This window comes from Strigops habroptila, chromosome W (genome assembly GCF_004027225.2).
Source record: "Strigops habroptila isolate Jane chromosome W, bStrHab1.2.pri, whole genome shotgun sequence".
NCBI lineage: Eukaryota > Metazoa > Chordata > Aves > Psittaciformes > Psittacidae > Strigops > Strigops habroptila.
The window spans coordinates 28,758,761-28,777,111 of NC_044301.2; the positions used below are offsets into that span (position 1 = coordinate 28,758,761).

Sequence of the window (18,351 nt, forward strand, 5' to 3'; positions counted from 1 at the left end):
GAGTTGATACATGAGTTTCTATACATGCCGGACTGTCCTGTTTCCCTAATGGGACAAGATTTGTTATCAAAATTGAACGCTAAAATTATTTTCGAAGATGGGGAATTGATTATGCAGGTTCCGGAATCACAGTCCGGACAGATACTAGTGTTAAAGGACAGTCCAAAGGCCCAAATACCTAGGGAAGTAGAGGAAGCAGTGATTCCCACAGTTTGGGAAACAGAAATTCCGGAAAAATCAAAGATGGCTCAGCCGGTAGTAGTGGAATTGAAAGAAGGGGTGAGACCAGTACGGATAAAACAATATCCCATAAAATTGGAGGCACGATATGGGATAGTGAGAACGATTGATAAATTTTTAAAATTTAGATTTTTAGAAGAATGTGAATCAGAATATAATACACCAATTTTTCCAGTAAAGAAACCAAATGGTGAATACAGGTTAGTACAGGACCTAAGGGCAATAAATGAAATAACAAAGGATATCTATCTGGTAGTGGCTAATCCATATACATTGTTGGCATCTGTAAAGGAGAAATATAAATGGTTTACAGTAATTGATTTAAAAGATGCTTTCTTCTGCATTCCCCTTGACAAAAGTAGTAGGAAACTCTTTGCCTTTGAATGGGAAAACCCGCACAATGGACGTAAGACTCAGTTAACCTGGACGAGACTCCCACAAGGATTCAAGAATAGCCCGACGCTTTTTGGAAATCAGCTGGCGAAAGAATTGGAACTCTGGGTAACTCAAGGGAAAATTCAAGTACCAAGAACACAATATCTCTTATTGCAATATGTAGATGATATATTCATTGCAACTGAACAAGAATCACTGTGTGTACGAGTAAAAATAGAGATCCTGAATCAATTGGGACTAAATGGGTATAAGGTTTTGAAGGAGAAAGCCCAGATTGCCTGCACTACTGTAATGTATTTGGGCTGTGAAATCTCCCAGGGACAACGGAGGTTGGGAATTGATCGTATAAAGGCGATTTGTGCAATTCCAGAACCTCGAAATTTGCACGAACTGAGAACATTCCTTGGAATGGCAGGTTGGTGCAGGTTATGGATATCAGACTACGGATTGATAGCTAAACCTTTATATGAGGCACAGAAATCTCAGACCTTCCTTTGGGAAGGGTCCCAAAAGGAAGCTTTTAAGGAGCTAAAAGGAGCATTAATAAAAGCACCTGCCCTGGGATTACCAGATTTAACCAAGGACTTCCAGCTGTTTGTGCATGAGAGACAGAGATTGGCATTGGGAGTCCTGACGCAGAGACTGGGAAGCTGGAAACAACCAGTGGGATACTTCTCCAAACAGCTGGATCCGGTAAGTGCTGGATGGCCATCGTGCCTACGAGCCGTAGCAGCAACAGTGACATTAATACAAGAAGCAAGAAAATTGACCTTAGGAAAACATATTGATGTATATGTGCCTCACATGGTAATGACTGTTTTAGAACAAAAAGGGGGGTACTGGCTATCCCCAAGTCGGATGATGAAATACCAGGCGGTATTAACTGAACAAGATGATGTGACTCTAAAGACAACTAACTTGTTGAACCCAGCAGCTTTTCTAGGTACAAATACAGAGGACGGCATATTAGAACGCGATTATGTGGAGACGATTGAATATACACATGCAACGAGGGCCGATTTGAAGGATGCCCCACTTGAGCAACCTGATCAGGAACTTTTTACTGATGGAAGCAGTTTTGTGGAAAGTGGAGTCCGTTATGCCGGATACGCAGTAACCACACAAAACGCCCTAATAGAGGCAAAAGCTCTGCCCCCAGGGACTTCAGCACAACGGGCAGAGATAATAGCTCTCACCAGAGCTTTAGAACTGAGCAAAGGGAAGCGGGTAAATATATGGACAGATTCAAAATATGCATTTGGTGTGGTCCATATACATGGAGCTCTATGGAAGGAACGAGGGCTCCTGTCCTCACAAGGGACAAATATAAAATACCAAGAGGAAATTCTGAATTTAATAACTGCTGTGCAATTACCAGAACAGGTGGCTATCATGCACTGTAAAGCACATCAAGGAGGAAGTTCTAAGATAGCCGAAGGAAATACATTTGCGGATCGGATGGCTAGACGAGTTGCACGACAGGTACAGACTGTTATGGCCCTGGTACCAACGAAGGTAAGCCCATTACAGAATTATATGAATCAAAGACCAAGATACTCGGAAGAAGATGTTAAATTAGCCAAATTAGTAAAGGCTCGACTGAATCCGGAAGGATGGTACATAACCACTACTGGACAAGTGGTAGTATCACCTGCCATCATGCGGACAATTTTACAAACCAAACATCAAAAATGTCATTGGGGGGCAGAGGCATTAGTAACATATTTAAAACGAGGAATGATCTCTACACAGATGTTAACAATGGCAAAATCCATAGGATCTAAATGCGAAATTTGTTTAAAAAACAATCCAGTAGTCAAAAGGAAAGTAGAAATGGGAAATATCAGAGTAGGTATAGAGCCGGGTGACTATTGGCAAATTGATTTTGTGGAATTACCCAAGACACAGGGATACTGATACTTGTCAGTAGGGGTTGACACTTTTTCTGGATGGCCGGAAGCCTTTCCCTGTCGCACCAATCAGGCTAAGGAAACAGTGAAATGGTTGTTGAAAGAACATGGTGTTTGTGGATATCTCAAGGATAGAGCCGATCACTGCTGTGTAGATATACCAAACGTAACTGCAGATATAGAATATGACATTACTCAGTTGGGAAAAATTGAAAAGGAAGCCGAAAAGGAAAAAGAAGAAATAAGTCAAAATTGGGTAGGAGCATTGTTTGATGGATTGGGAATCCACCTTACTGGATGGATTCATTCCCTCATAGAAACAGTGTTTACTCTATTACTTGTGTTCCTTGTAATCTATTTGGTATATTTTTGTATTCGAAAAGAGATAACCCGGAATACCAATTGGACACATAAAATCATTGGAGCAGTGACTTGACAATATCCACGACACCCAACACCTCCACCTTCTACTTATCAGGAAACAACTACATGAGTGAAAATACTTGCAGAAAATGAAGTATTTTCAAAGGGGGGAAATGTTAGAAATCATAACGTTTGATTAACAGAAGTTTAATCAAGTTTTAATTAATACATACATATATAGCAGCCAGCCTTACTGATTTGGTTGATTTGTGTTTTAGGTCAGGGAGACCTAGTACCTAGGATATGGACATAGATTTATGAGACTATTCAAGCGATATCCCTATAAGGTAGTGGTTTGGAAGGAACAGTACTTTAAAGATTATTCAAGTAGAACTTTTAATTGTGTTAAGAAACAGAGTTGTGTACTAAGAACCAGTCAAGGAGAGAGAGAAGAATACTGGCACAAACACAATCGTTGGGATTTATCCAGGACCCTAAAAGGTAAAAAGGACATAGCGAGGAAGACGTCTTACTTCATCTGAGGAAGACTACTTACTTCATCCTGAGACCCCTGCCCACGACCACCAGGAGGCACTACGCAAGCGCAGAACATATGGAAATGACTTTTATACTCATTATAATACGAAGCGGGGATGAGTCATGAATATGTATCAGCATGTTGGGAGAGGCGATGCATATGTAATACTTTACAGGATAAATTGCGGGCGAGTTGTGACGGTCTTTGGAACCAGATTTGGGTGCGTACCCCTGGTTCCCGGGGCCTCGAAATAAAGCACCACATATAACCTCCTTAGAGTGGTTATGTGTTCATTCTCTCTGCTAACACCTTTCTGGGACTCCCACATCCCACCTCCCCAGTCGGTGATGCCGGCACTACTGTCCCCTTGAGCTGGCTGATGGAGCGATGAAGAGCTCCCTGCAGTGCAGGTCCCGGATTTCCCCCATGCCCATGGTACTGCTTTCCTTGCAGAGATAATCCCCTTTGATCTGCAGGAGGACAAACTAGACAACTGTGAGCCTGAGCCTGGCTCAGATACTGGCCCCGAGGAGTGGTGGGTCCCTGGGGGTGTTACTGTAAAAGTTGGTTGGAGAAACTCTCTAAGAGTCAATTTGGAGTCTTAGAAAGCAGCATTCTTTATTGCAGCGCTGGGCGCACATGCAAATAATTTTGCAAAGGTGAGCTCACCTGTTACTTGCCAACAGCAGATATATATTTAGCATACTCATGCATATTCACCTGTGGGGTTTTTTTTTCAGGAAATCATTTACATATTCATGATAGCTCCAGGAACTAATTATAATGTTTGCATTCTAATTACACATGAGCTTTCTTGCTGAGTGGGGGTCTCTGGTGGTCACCGATAGTCTTCCTCACTGTGTTTACTGAATGACCTCAGTGCTTGTGCATGCTCACAAGGTCCTAGTGCTGAGTTAGCAGTTGGTATGTGTGAGAGACTGAAGTGAAATCAGACTCCACCGTCCATTGTCTCAAAGATTGGAATGAGAAGCTTAGATGGGATTCCACTGACCATTGTCTCAGAGATGGGTGGGAGGAGTTGAGATAAGACTCCATTAGAGTCCATTGCCTGGGAGAAGGGTGTGAGGAATTGCTGCCCCTTATCCCAAGAATTGCTGCAGTTGAAGAGCTGGCTGCAAGACCAGCGAAACTGGTCCACCAGGAACGTGGAATACGGAATACCTGACATTAAGAACAGAGGTACTCCCCCCAACTCATTATAAAAGGGGGAAAAGGTAATCGCCAGTGAGGACAACTCCAGTAGGACTCCTCTGTGAAGACACCCTCCACGAGGACAACTCCAGGAGGGCACCTCCGATGACTACTACGGACTTTTGGGGACACTCTGCTCTGATACCAACTACGGACCCTGAAGGACTCCCACCACCAAGGATGACGACTACGGATCCCTGGGACACTGCTGGATCCACAGTGGTGACTCTCTCTCTCTCTGCACCCCAAATTCTTGCTTCTTTTCTATCTTTTCTCCAATCTGTCCTATTGCAGTAATAATTTGCTTTTTATAATAATTGTCTTTTTGTAATAAACCAACTGATCAATTGCGGTACTTGACCTCGTTTGCATCTTAATTTCACTCTTGGGATCATGAAGGAAATGAGTCTGACACTGGGGTTTTCTCCAGTCGGACCCTGACAGTATGTCCTTACTTCTGTTCTGTTCCAGTCTCGCTCCACGTTGGGTGCCACTCTGCTATCTTGAAGGCTAGCATCCTTGGTCTTATTTACTATCTCCTTAGTTGTTATCAGTCCCGTGATGTTCTTTTCCCTGTCAGCCAAACATTCCTTTCTCTCTACATGTTAGCAAATTAGAACAGTTTGCTGTATTTTACTATGTTAGTTTAAAGCCACACACACTATTGTTAGTTTAAACCTATGATTTAAGCCTACGGGGAGATGCAGGAGGGGCATGCGATGAGCTCCCTAACCATGGCCGCTCTCCCCTCTGGCAGGGCAGGAGTGTGGGTGCTCAACTGGCTGGTGCAGAGCTTCAAGAGGATGGTGCTGCAGCTGGAGGTGCTGAAGAAGCCAGAGGTGAGCACTGCCCGGTGTGGGAGGCTGCGGGGCTGCCGGGAAGATGTGATGGTGGAGTGGGCTCCCTGTCTTCATCCCACACCCCAAATGGGACCCTGGCCAGGAAAACCCCAGGGGAATTCAGCAGAGCAAAAGAGAGACCTCAGGGTGCCATCCCAGTGCTCCCCAGCCTGGCTGCACCCAGGAGGGACCCTCCATTCATGACCTGCTGGTGCTAGTAACCAGGTGTCTGGGTTTAATGGTCCTTGTCAAGGAAATGGGGCCAAAATTGCAGTGGAGGGCATGTGGGGCTGTGCATGTGGGTCCCCTTGGGGTAGGGGACATGCCCACCCAGGGCGGTGTGGGGCCACATACAGTGAGTGCTTTGCCACATCCATTGGTCCCTCTGTCCCTCTGCAGCTGGAGCTGAAGGAGCAGAAGTGCAAAGCAGCGGTGGGAGGTGAGTGATCCCCCTTCCCTGGGTGCCCTTTCAGAGGAGACACTCTACCTTTGAGAACCTTTGAGAACCTGGGTGTGGGCAGGCATCAGCACTGGGGCTGCCCCCGTCCCTGTGCCCCAGGGGTGGGCACACCAGGTCCCAGCATCACAGTGGGGCCTCTACACCACCTCTGTCCCCAAACCATCCATGTCCTTGTCCCAGGTTGGGTCCCTGGGGGAGAAGCTGCCAAGGAGGTCCCCCAAGCCTGTCCTTCCATGGGAGAGGTGACCCTTCCTTGCTTGCTCCCCTTCCCCAACAATTCATGACTGCTGCACTGCCTGTCCCCCTTCTCCTTCCCAATAAACCTGAGCAGGCACAAAAGGAACTAAACCCCAGGCAAAGCCAAAGAGCAGCATTTCAGCTGCCCCGAACACCTCGGCAGCAGTGGAGCCAGCAGCAGCCGAGGTGCAGCCGGAGCTGGTGGTCACCCTTGTCCCTTGGTCCCTGGCTGGGGATGGCAGCAGGTAACCACAGTGGCAGCTTCTGTGTGGGTACCTGTCCAGAGGGACAGTGCTGTGGGAGCAGAGGCTCCAGCATCCAGGTCTGAATGTGGTTTCTGGTCATCAGGGTGTTTGCCTGGTTGGTCCAGGGGCTGGAGAAGGTGATGATGCAGCCAGTGACCAGGGAGAAGCAGGAGGCACAGGTATGCTGTGTGCTGGATAGGCAGAGGGTACGTGAACACCATGTCCCAAGCAGAGAGGGCATCCCCTGCCATGCAAATGCTACTAGATCAGTGCCAGGACCTGCCATGGTTTGGGCTGTAACTCAAGCTCATTCAAGAAAACAAATCCCCACGACCTACTTAGCTAATGAAAAGCAAGATTTGGCTTCTGAGCAGTGAAAGTACACATAGTTTGTGCTTTCTTTAGCGTTTCCTTGCCTTTCTATGCAGCACTGGGTGCCCAGGCCCTGGCATCTCACCAGACTACAGTCCAGCTCTAAGGAGAAGCAGCAGCAGCAGCAGCTCTGCATGCTCTCCTTTCCTTCCCTTGCACCCAGATGAGCTCACTGATGTGATCCTGCCCTTTCCCATCATGTGTGGGGATGCCCGTCCCCATGGCCACCAAGAAATCATATGGGATATTTAGCATAAAAGGGCCACGTTTACTGAAAATAGTGTGTTTTAGTAGAAATTTTGGGTTATTGAAAATGGGCAACATCTCATGTTTCCCTTTTCCTCCTGGCAGGGAGTGGATGCAGCAACCTCGAGTCCTGCAGAAGAAAGTAAGTGGCTGGTTTGCTTGCTGAGGTTATTGGGAAGGTTATTGGGAAGAGGGGCCTCTGGCAGCTTTTATCCCGCAGTCTACTGTGGGTGCCAGCTCAGGAGCCCCTGAGATCCCCCCAGGAAGCCATAAGGGGCTGTTGCCACTTGAGAAGCAGGAGCAAATCTGAGGTTGTTGCTCAGGCTTGGCAAAACTCAGGCTGTGGGAGTCTCTTGAGTGCAGCATCCCTCATCCTTGGGCCTCAGGTTTTAAGGTTAGTGCTGATATCAAGGTCTGTCCTTGAGCTGTGTCGGAGGATGTTTGCCAAGCTGCTGGGATTTGCTCAAAGGATTACAAGGGAATTCAAACCTGCTGCCTTCATCACCCCCTTTGACATGGTTGCTGCTGAATGGGAGGGTGTTTGCCAAGCCTGCGATATCTAAGGAGATAACTCAGATAAACAAAATCCTGGGAATAGCTGTGTTGGATGTGAGCCTGAATGGTTGTAGGAAAACATCGTGGGGTTCTGTCATGGTTTAAGCCCAGACAGTAACTCAGCACGAGGCAGCTGCCTGCTCACTCCCCACCTTTTCCCCCCCCACCCCCAGTGGGATGAGGAGGAGAATCAAAAGAATGTAAATCCCACAGTTGGAGATAAGAACAGTCCAGTAACTAAGGTACAATACAAAACTACTACTGTTACCACCGCTAATAATGATAAGGGAAATAATAAGGGGAGAGAATATAAAACTAAAAGGGGAAAAGGAAAAGAAAATAATAAACACAAGTGACGCACAATACAATTGCTCACCACCCGCTGACCAACACCCAGCCCAATCCAAGCAGCGATCTGTGCCTTCAGGGTAACTCCCCCCAGTTTCTATACTGGGCATGACGTGCTGTGGTATGGAATACCCCTTTGGCTAGTTTGGGTCAGGTGTCCTGTCTCTGCTTCCTCCTGGCTTCTTGTGCCCCTCCTCACTGGCAGAGCATGAGACTGAAAAGTCCTTGATTGGAGTAAACATTACTTAGCACCAACTAAAAGACTGGTGTGTTGGTAGCATTGTTCTCAGACTAAAGTTGAAAACACAGCAGTGCACCAGCTCCTAGGAAGGAGAAAAATAACTGTTACAGCTGAACCCAGGACAGTATCCACTCCTTATTCCTTATCATTTATGTCATGCTCAGGTCCCACATTTTAAAATGTACCATTGCTTTTGTCTCAGGTATATATATACAAACACACAAAGAAAAAGATATAATTTCTTAGTCCATGGACCATCACTATAAAGTTTGCTGAATTCATTCAACCCATGATGTCAGGCTCCATCTCTTGTAACAGTCTTTCAGGGCAGGAGAGACGGTGTGTAATGCTGGATTGTTGCCTGCTGATGATACTGCTGAACTCGTTTGCTTTCATCAAAGTTCATTCTTTGTTGGGGTGATGATCGGAGGGAAGTCAGGGTCAGTTGATGGTGACCTGAGGGCAGTTCTGCTGCTGCTGCCGGCTTTTCCCATGACTTTACTCTCTGGTGATGATCATGACAGCACATACATACTTTTCAAAGCCCAGAATGGTGGAGATGGGCATCTAGCTGATGGGCTATACAAGTGTTATATAGCAGGCAACAGCATACAATCGAGTTCATTGGCTGTTTTCCTCCAAAATTAAAACCCCTTGAGCTACACATCAGACTTTCCCATCTTCCTCCATGACCCACTAAGTACATCCAGGTCCCTGAGCGAAAGCAATCCCACAAGTGGGTTTGCCTTTACCTAAAGCAGGAATAACCCAGACTGTCTTCCCCAACAAATTCTTTATGTGCACCACAGGAACTTTATCCCTCTCTACAGTATGTAAAAGTTCTGATTGGCCTGGGCCAGCCCTGTTGGCAGATCCCCTCGTGTTGACCAACCAGGTGGCTTTTGGTCAATGTGTATCCCAGTGTTTGAAAGTCCCACCACCCATTGCTCTCAGTGTAGTTTTTAACACCCCATTGTACCATTAGATTTTCCCAGAGGCTGGTGCATGGTAGGGGATGTGATATACCCACTCAATGCCATGCTCTTTGGCCCAAGTGTCTATAAGGTTATTCCGGAAATGAGTCCCATTGTCTGACTCGATTCTCTCTGGGGTACCGTGTCGCCACAAGACTTGTTTCTCAAGGCCCAGGATAGTGTTCCGGGCAGTGGCGTGGGGCACAGCATATGTTTCCAGCCATCCGGTGTTTGCTTCCATCATGGTAAGCACATGGCACTTGCCTTGGTGGGTTGGTGGGAGTGTGATATAGTCAATCTGCCAGGCCTCCCTATAGTTGTACTTCAGCCATCGTCCTCCATACCAGAGAGGCTTTAACTGCTTGGCTTGCTTAATTGCAGCACGTTTCACATTCATGAATAACCTGGGCAATAGTGTCCATTGTTAAGTCCACCCCTTGATCACGAGCCCGTCTATATGTTGCATCTCTGCCTTGATGGCCTGAGATGTCATGGGCGTATAAAGTATTATAAAGTACTGGCCATTTTTCTCATTCAGCAATGTCCAAGGCCAGCTGGATGGCTTTCACCTCTGCAAACTGACTCGATTCACCCTCTCCTTCAGCAGTTTCTGCAACTTGTCATAGGGGACTCCATGCAGTTGCCTTCCATCTCTGACACTTTCCCACAGTATGCCAGGACCCATCAGTAAACAAGGCATATTGCTTCTCACTTTCTGACAGTTGATTATATGGTGTGGCCTCTTCAGCATGCATCACCTCCTTCTCTGGTGACATTCCAAAATCTTTGCCCTCTGGCCAGTCCATGATGACTTCTAGAATTCCTGGATGATTGGGATTTCCTATTCAAGCTTACTGTGAAATTAGAGCGTCCCACTTACTCCATGTAGCATCTGTTGCATGATGCGTAGAGAAGACCCTGCCTTTGAATATCCAACCCAGCACAGGCAACCGGGGTGCCAGGAGGAGCTGTGCTTCAGTGCCAATCACTTCTGAAGTCCCTTGACCTTACTCCATTTTATGTAAAATCGGGCCTTCAGCAGGATTTGGATTATTATTTTCTTCCCTTTCTCAAAAACTTCTACTGACTTCATTCAGGCCATGATAGTCTACTGTTAGTCTCCACTCTGTTAGACTTTCACACTGGCCATATGGGGCTATTAAAGGGTGAGCGGGTCCTGCTGATCACTCCTTGGCTCTCCAGTCTACGGATCAGCTTATGGATGGGAATCAGGGACTCTTGGTTGGTGTGATATTGCTGCCGGTGCACTGTTGTGGTCGCAATTGGCACTTGTTGCTCTTCGACCTTCAGCAACCCCACAACAGAAGGATCCTCTGAGAGACCAGGCAAGGGGGACAGCTGCTTCATTTCCTCTGTCTCCAAGGCAGCTATATCAAAATCCCATCGGTACCCTTCTGGGTCTTTGAAGTACCCTCTCCTGAGATAGTCTATGCCAAGGATGCATGGAGCCCCTGGACCAGTCACAATGGGGTGCTTTTGCCACTCCTTCCCAGTCAGGCTGATTTCAGCCTCCACTACAGTCAACTCTTGGGGTCCTCCTGTCACTTCAGAAATACAAGTGGGTTCCACCCCTTGATACCTCGATGGCATCAGGGTACACTGTGCACCGGTATCTACTAGAGCCTTATACTTCTGTGGGACTGATGTGCCAGGCCATCTGATCCACACAGTCCAGTAAACCCAATTATCCCTCTCCTCCACCTGGCTGGAGGCAGGGCCCCTCTAATAGTGATCATAAGATTCTTCACTTCTTTTACAAAGGGATTAGCATTCCTATTTACAGGAGTCAGTGTAAAATCAGGTCTTCTACTCCATCTGGGAAGACTGGAGCAGCAACTTTCTTGGGAGGATCATCACTGACCATTGTTTTCCTTTTCAATTCATGTACCTGTTCCTCCAGAACTGAGGTAGGTTTTCCATCCCACTTTCCCATATCTTCTCTGTGATCCCTCAGGTAAAACCATAGGGTGGCCCGTGGCGTGTACCTCCTATATCTTCTCTCTTGGGCAGAAGGGCGCCTTCTGTTAATAGCTGAGACATGGGTTAGTACATGTGGGGAGCTGGATAGATCGGATAGATCAGATAGATCATCTCTTAATTATTTGAGCTCCTGGGACAATTTTTCCACAGCTGAAATGATGGAAGGGGGGAGATTATCTTTGATCTCTCGAAGTTGATGAGTCACTTCATCCACTGTTGGTGGTGCTGCCTCACTCCAGGTAGTTGATGCTAATGAGGGGACATAAGATGATGGTGCACTCCGTGTAAATTTCCGCCACATGGGTCGCGTGCATTCGACTTCATCTGGATCTAAGGATGCATTCTCGGCATTCGGCCTATGATATAGATTATCTCTAGAATGGCTGATTCCCTCAGGGACTGGATGCCTCTCTCTATCATGGTCCACTTGGCTGAGACACATAACATCATCCTTGTAGGGAAACCTTTCCTTCACAGCTGCCAAGAGCTGCCTCCAAAGGCTGAGGGCTCGTTTGTCTTTTGCAATCGCTTTGTCAATTCCTCCTTCCCTAGCAAGTGATCCCAGCTGCTTGGCTTCCCTGCCTTCTAGTTTGTGACTGTCAGCCCCATTGTCCCAGCATCGGAGCAACCAGGTGACAATGTGCTTCCCTGGAAGATGGCTTAAATCTTTTCACATATTCCGCAGCTCGGTCATGGTTTGGGATCGAGAAGTTACCTCTTCCTGTTCTTCTGATTCCTGTAGTAATAACTCTTCTTCAGATGCCATCCCCTCTAATAAGTGCATTGGGTCTTCGTCTTTCTTCAGTGCACGAGTGGGTCTTTGTGGCTCTTGTTTGCTTCCCCTTGCTTATGGGGGCAACTGATATTGGCACGGATTGGTCCTTTGGCTTAGCTGCAGCGTCTGTCACTATGGTTGGAGTGGCTGCAGTGTCTTTCACTGTGGTTAGAGTGGCTGAAGTCTCTGTTGTTGGAGTTGGTCTAGCTGCTGTGCTTGGGGGTTGAGTAGCTACATTGTCTGTTACTTTGCCATCAGATCCAGCGACATCTTTTTCCAGAGATGCTCTGTAGGCATAGGACGAGCCCCAGCACATTGCAGCAAGTTGTCTCTCTCTGGTATTGTCAGGATGACAGCATACCTCCTCTAACTGTTCTGCTAATGTTTCTGGATTTCGCAGTTGTTCAGGGGTGAAGTTTGAGAGCACTGGACCTACCAATGGCCCAGGTGCTTGCCCATACAATACCACACACCCTGCCACTCATGACTGTCCAGCCTCAGGGAAAATCTCTTGGTGGTCCTCCTATATCGTCATTTAACCCTAGACAAGGCCCGAGCCCGACCCTGCTTAACTTTCGAGATCAGACGAAATTGGGCGTTCTCAGGGTGGTGTGGCCATGGGTAAATCACATGCTGTATTTGTGGCAACATGCTGATCCCCAGCACAAGCAGCAGGCAGGTTTCAAGGGTATTCAAAGGCCATCCAAAACATTTAGAATTCTCAAATGCTGCTGTAAATAGCCTGGTGGGGGAGTGGAGGGTGTAAGGGAATGCCTCCTTCATAGATTGACCCCCCGAGGAGGGAAAAAAAAGATGTGTAATTGCTAAAAATTCCCATTACATGCCTCCAAAAGCATAGAGGTGATGACCACGCTGGGAATGCAAGCAGACCAGTTTCATGATCAATGAGTCTATTGCATTACAAGTCATTACCATGAAGTACAGTGAAACAAGAACCTTAGCCCAGGCACCCCAGCCGATAAACACTAAGACAGCAAATTCTGGCTGCAAGTAAGGTACGACATGCTGAAACTCTGAGATCAAGCACAACAACTCTGAGAGCCAATAAATAAGCATTGTTATGAGTGACTATTAATCCGAAACAATGAATCCTTATCACAAATCTGATTAGACACACTCTGGTCAGATCTGTCATTATCTCAACCCTTCGGTCCCCATGTTGGGTGCCACAAAGAACTGTCATGGTTTAAGCCCAGCCAGTAACTCAGAACCACGCAGCTGCTCACTCACTCCCCCCTTCTTCCCCGCCCCCCCAGTCCTGGAGGGATGGGGAGGAGAATCGAAAGAATGTAAATCTCACGGGTTGGGGTAAGAACAGTCCAGTAACTAAGGTATAATACAAAACTACTACTACCACCACCACTAATAATAATAATGATAAGGGAAATAACAAGGGGAGAGAATATAAAACTAAAAGGGGAAAAGGAAAAGAAAGCAATAAACACAAGTGATGCCCAATACCATTGCTCACCACCCGCCGACCAATACCCAGCCCAATCCAAGCAGCGATCTGCGCCTTCAGGGTAACCCCCCCCAGTTTATATAGTGGGCATGACATGCTGTGGTATGGAATACCCCTTTGGCTAGTTTGGGCCAGGTGTCCTGTCTCTGCTTCCTCCTGGCTTCCTGTGCCCCTCCTCACCATCAGAGCATGAGACTGAAAAGTCCTTGATTGGGGTAAACAATACTTAGCACCAACTAAAAACATTGGTGTGTTGGTAGCATTGTTCTCAGACTAAAGTCGAAATCACAGCACTGCTCCAGCTACTAGGAAGGAGAAAACTGACTGCTACAGCTGAACCCAGGACAGGGAGCTGCTGATGGGAGCAGGGACCAGCCATAGCATGCAGGGATGTGCTGGAAGGTGGATCCTGTCGATCCAGCAGCCATTTGCTGGGATCTCAAGCAGGAAGTCCCACGGGAAAGAATTTCTCCATGTGTCTGTACAAACTGGAGGCCTGATCACTACCTTGGAAATAGGCAAAGCCAGTGGGCGTGTGAGGGCTGTCACACGTCTGTGTGCAGCTGGTTGTGTTACATCTGCCCTTGGTGCCTTAAGGCATCTTGATGTGCCCGAGCAAGGGAGTGATTGGGTCAGTAGGAGATCTGCCTTGGCACCAAACTTACAGCAAGCTCATTAATGTTTTCCTTCTCCTTTTGTTTCAGGGGGCAAAGGGGCTTTGTGCCTCTGAAACAAATGGAAAACTGTGGGAGGTGAAGGCAACGGGATCTGCATGATGAGCTTGAGCAACACTCCGAATACAAGTTATGAGGCCCTGATATCAAATAAGCCTTGGGAAACAGATAAGCCAGGATGTTGAAAATAGGGAGTGTAACAAAGAATTTTAATTGAAGGCCAGATGTGAAGCAAGGAGGCTGAACTGTCACTGCATGAACAGCGCGTGAGCAGCATTGTGATTGGACTATTGTATGCATGTTTGACCTATGGGATTTTTACAGAATCAAATGAGATTATGCGTGGCATGCCCGGGCATGTTAGGAAAGTACCGAATGAGGGTTTAAAAGGGGTTTGATTGTAATAAAGTTTGTCTCAGCATCCTCACTGACCTGAGTCTGTGCCTTTTGATAAGCCACAGAAAACGAAGACCATGGCCAGCCAGCCCTTCCCACAACCCAATGAGACCAACCCAAGGAGAGAGTGCAGCTGGGGAGGAAAAGCAAAGGGCAATCTGCAAATGGTCTCTAGCTCCTTCCCAGACAGGGTGGCGGGACCTGAGGCTGGTCAAGGATGCTGGCTGTGTCCCCTCAGTCCTGGGGCTGTCCCATCCTGGCTCCCTTTTGGCTCTGGGAACCAGAGCTATTGTTTTTGCAAGATGATGTCTATGAGGCTGGAGCTATAGTTTATAGGAGGGTAGAAAAGCATCACTCAGGACACCTCATGAGGCAGAAAGCCTCTTGCTGCAGCCTCCCAGCACTCCTGGACCTCTCAACACCCCCCCCCCCCCCCCCCAAGCATCTGAATATTCACCCCTGAGACCTCCAGCTAAAGGCCACAGGTTTCTTTTAGTTGACTTCTGCCTCTGAGGTATAACATCATAAAGCTCTTTAAGCTCTCATCAGCTTCTTATTGATTTTCTTTCATTAACTGGGTGTTTTCTCCCAGCAAGTGCAAAGGGCTCTGGTTTGCAGCCACCAATGCAGGTGGGTGAGGTTAATCTCTAGGTGGGTAGGTAGGAGTTAATGTTTAAAAGCCTTTGCCTGGGCCCTCCTTATAGGAAAACTTACCCCAAACTTTCCTTACCCCTAACTACGGCTGCTCCTGAAGCTTGCAGCTCCTTGGGTGCAGCATTAACCATGGCAGCAGGAATGTCCTGGCAGGGAAGGGATCCCAGGGGCTGCCTGCAGCCCAGAGGTGTGCAGGGCCTCTGGGCTGGATGGGGTGAGAGCCCCTACGTGCCAGGTTTTTAGTGAAGATCTTAGAATCACAGAATGTTGTTTGGGAGGGATCTTAAAGATCATCCAGTTCCAAGCCCCTTTCACTAGACCAGGTTGCTCCAAGCCCCGTCCAACCTGGCCTTGAACACTGCCAGGAATGGGGCAGCCACAGCTTCTCTGGGCAACCTGTGCCAGCGCCTCTCCACCCTCACAGGGAAGAAGCTCTGCCTAAGATCTCATCTCAATCTCCCCTCTGTCACTTTAAAGCCATTCCCCCTTGTCCTGTCATAGAATCATAGAATCATAGAATAGTTAGGGTTGGAAAGGACCTTAAGATCATCTAGTTCCAACTCCCCTGCCATGGGCAGGGATGCTTTACCCTAGACCATACCACCCGAGACTCCATCCAACCTGGCCTTGAACACCACCAGGGATGGAGCATTTATCAGTTCTTTGGGCAACCTGTTCCAGTGCCTCGCCACCCTCACAGCAAAGAACTTCTTCCTTATATCCAACCTGAACTTCCCCTGTTTAAGTTTAAACCCATTACCCCTTGTCCTATTGTAGGTTTAAATTATAGGTTTAAACTAACAATAGTGTGTGTGTCTTTAAGCTAACATAGTAAAATACAGCAAACTGTTCTAACTTACTAACACGTAGAGAGAAAGGAATGTTCGGCTGATGGGTGAAGGAACATCACGGGACTGATAACAACTAAGGAGACAGTAAATAAGACCAAGGATGCCAGCCTTCAAGATGATAGCAGAGTGGCACCCAACACGGAGAGAGACTGGAACAGAAGAGAAGGACAGGGAGATTGTGGATGCTCCATCCCTGGCAGTGTTCAAGGCCAGGTTGGACAGAGCCTTGGACCACGTGGTTTAGGGCAAGGTGTCCCTGCCCATGGCAGGGGGGTTGGAACTAGATGATCTTAAGGTCCTTTCCAACCCTTACGATTCTATGATTCTATGATTCTATGACATACCAACTGCTAACTCAGCACTAAGACCCTGCAAGCATGGTCAAGCACTGAGGTCATTCAGTAAACATAGTAAGGAAGACTATCCGCAACCACCAGAGACCCCCACTCAGCAAGAAAACGTGTGCATAATTAGGATGCAAATATTATAATTAGCTCCCAGGAAAGCTATGAATATGCATGAGTATGCTAAATATACAGCCGCTGCCGGCAAGTAATGGGTGCGTTCACCTTTGCGAAGCTATACGCATGTGCACCCAACGCTGCAATAAAGAATGCTGCTTTCTAAAACTCAAAATTGAGTCTTAGAGAGTTTCCCTGACCGACTTTTACGGTAACAGTATCGCTACAGTCCCTGATGAAGAGTCCCTCCCCAGCATCCTTGTAGGCCCCCTTCAGATATTGGAAGGCTTCTATGAGGTCTCCATGCAGCTTCTCTTCTCCAGGCTGAACAGCCCCAACTTTCTCAGCCTGTCTTCATATGGGAGGTGCTCCAGCCCCCTTTTGATCCTCATGGCCCTCCTCTGGACTTGCTCCAACAGCTCCATGTCCTTATTATGTTGAGGATGCCAGAACTGTAGACAGTACTACAAGTGGGGTCTCACAAGAGCAGAGTAGAGGGGCAGGATCACCTCCTTTGACCTGCTGGTCACGCTCCTTTTGATGCAGCCCAGGATATGGTTGGCTTTCTGGGCTGTGAGCGCACACTGCCAGTTCATGTTAAGTTTCTCATCAACCAACACCCCCAAGTCCTTGTCTGCAGGGCTACTCTGAATCACTTCTCTGGCCATCCCCTCCCACGGGTCTGAGCAGGGGCCCTGCTTGTGCCTTCCTTGGGAGCACCCAGCTCCTGGAGATGGTCCATGTGATTTAAAACCACATCCATTAGTTCAGGGCAGTCAGGATTATTATGAGTTTATGGAGCTGAATTTTAAGACAGGATTATGTGTTGTGCCTGCAAATGCTTTCTAATACAAGTAGGTACAAGTTTACATTGATTTTCCTGTTGTAGAAAATAGCCCAGTTATTGCCAGTGGTTGTAGGTGGTGACTTTGGTCTAGATGGTGTTTAGAAAAATCTTTCCACTTAGTTTAGTGGTTCGCTCTTATTTCAGATGAGATAAACATTTAGGGATTTATTACCCAGTGCTAAAATATTATTCTCTGTTAATTTCAGCTCTGAAGTAGCTGAAAATGCTCGATTAGTCAGTGTTAAACCCATATCTTTTTATTTCATCATAACCTGTTCCTGGAGCTCCACTGGAGAAGCTTCAGCTTCAGTTGTTGGGTGAATGAGATGCTGCTCCATCCTTCACTGTGTCTGTTCATGGGAAAAGAGAGACACTGGTGGGTTTTCTAGGTTAGGATGAAAAGACTTGTGATTGTATTTGAAGGGAGCCTATTTAAATAAAAATGGGGGGGGGGATTATTAAAAATAATTTTAAAAAGACCTTGGAAAATAACAGCTTTTCAAGGCATGGAGATAAAAGAGAAAAGGAGCCACTGCTTGTTTACATGCCTCTTCTGACTTAGGACCTGCCAAGGATGCAGGAAGATGTTTATTTGCGTTTTTCAACTTTCCTGCATTTAGCTGTCTTACAATATTTTCATTATCCCAAATCCCTGCTTTGCATTTCTCTCCAGAGAAGAGCACATCAGGAGATAATCACACAGAACAACATGATGAGGCTTGGGGTTTTTTTCAGTTATAGTTATATTAAACCACTAAAATCAACCTTGTGGGCCCCCTTTGCAGAATGGTGGAGCTGAGGTCTGTGCTTGCTGTGGGAGGAAAATGAGGATTATGTGTCCTGGTGGTGTCTTGCACAGGCAGACATGGAGTTCAGATGGTGCTTGCAGGGCAGCCCTGCCTGGAAATCAGGCTCTCAGCTTTTTATATGGCAAATCTTCATTATCTGAGAAATCATTCTGCACAGCAGGAGAAACATACTGCCTGTACTTTTCTGCATATTCAATTTTTGTTTATGCATCTGCAATGCCCTG

The 18,351-nt window shown here is 47.0% G+C and overlaps 1 protein-coding gene across 1 annotated transcript in view; it reads left to right on the forward strand.

Moving 5' to 3' along the window:
- Positions 1–18,351, forward strand: part of LOC115618994 (cyclic nucleotide-gated cation channel beta-1-like) — a gene marked incomplete at its 5' end in the record, with an annotated part of 48,866 nt that overhangs the window by 3,077 nt on the left and 27,438 nt on the right. The window contains 4 exon segments of the mRNA XM_030511011.1: positions 3,901–3,982; positions 5,417–5,498; positions 5,898–5,937; positions 6,290–6,440. Coding sequence (XP_030366871.1) covers positions 3,901–3,982; positions 5,417–5,498; positions 5,898–5,937; positions 6,290–6,440 — 355 coding nt within the window.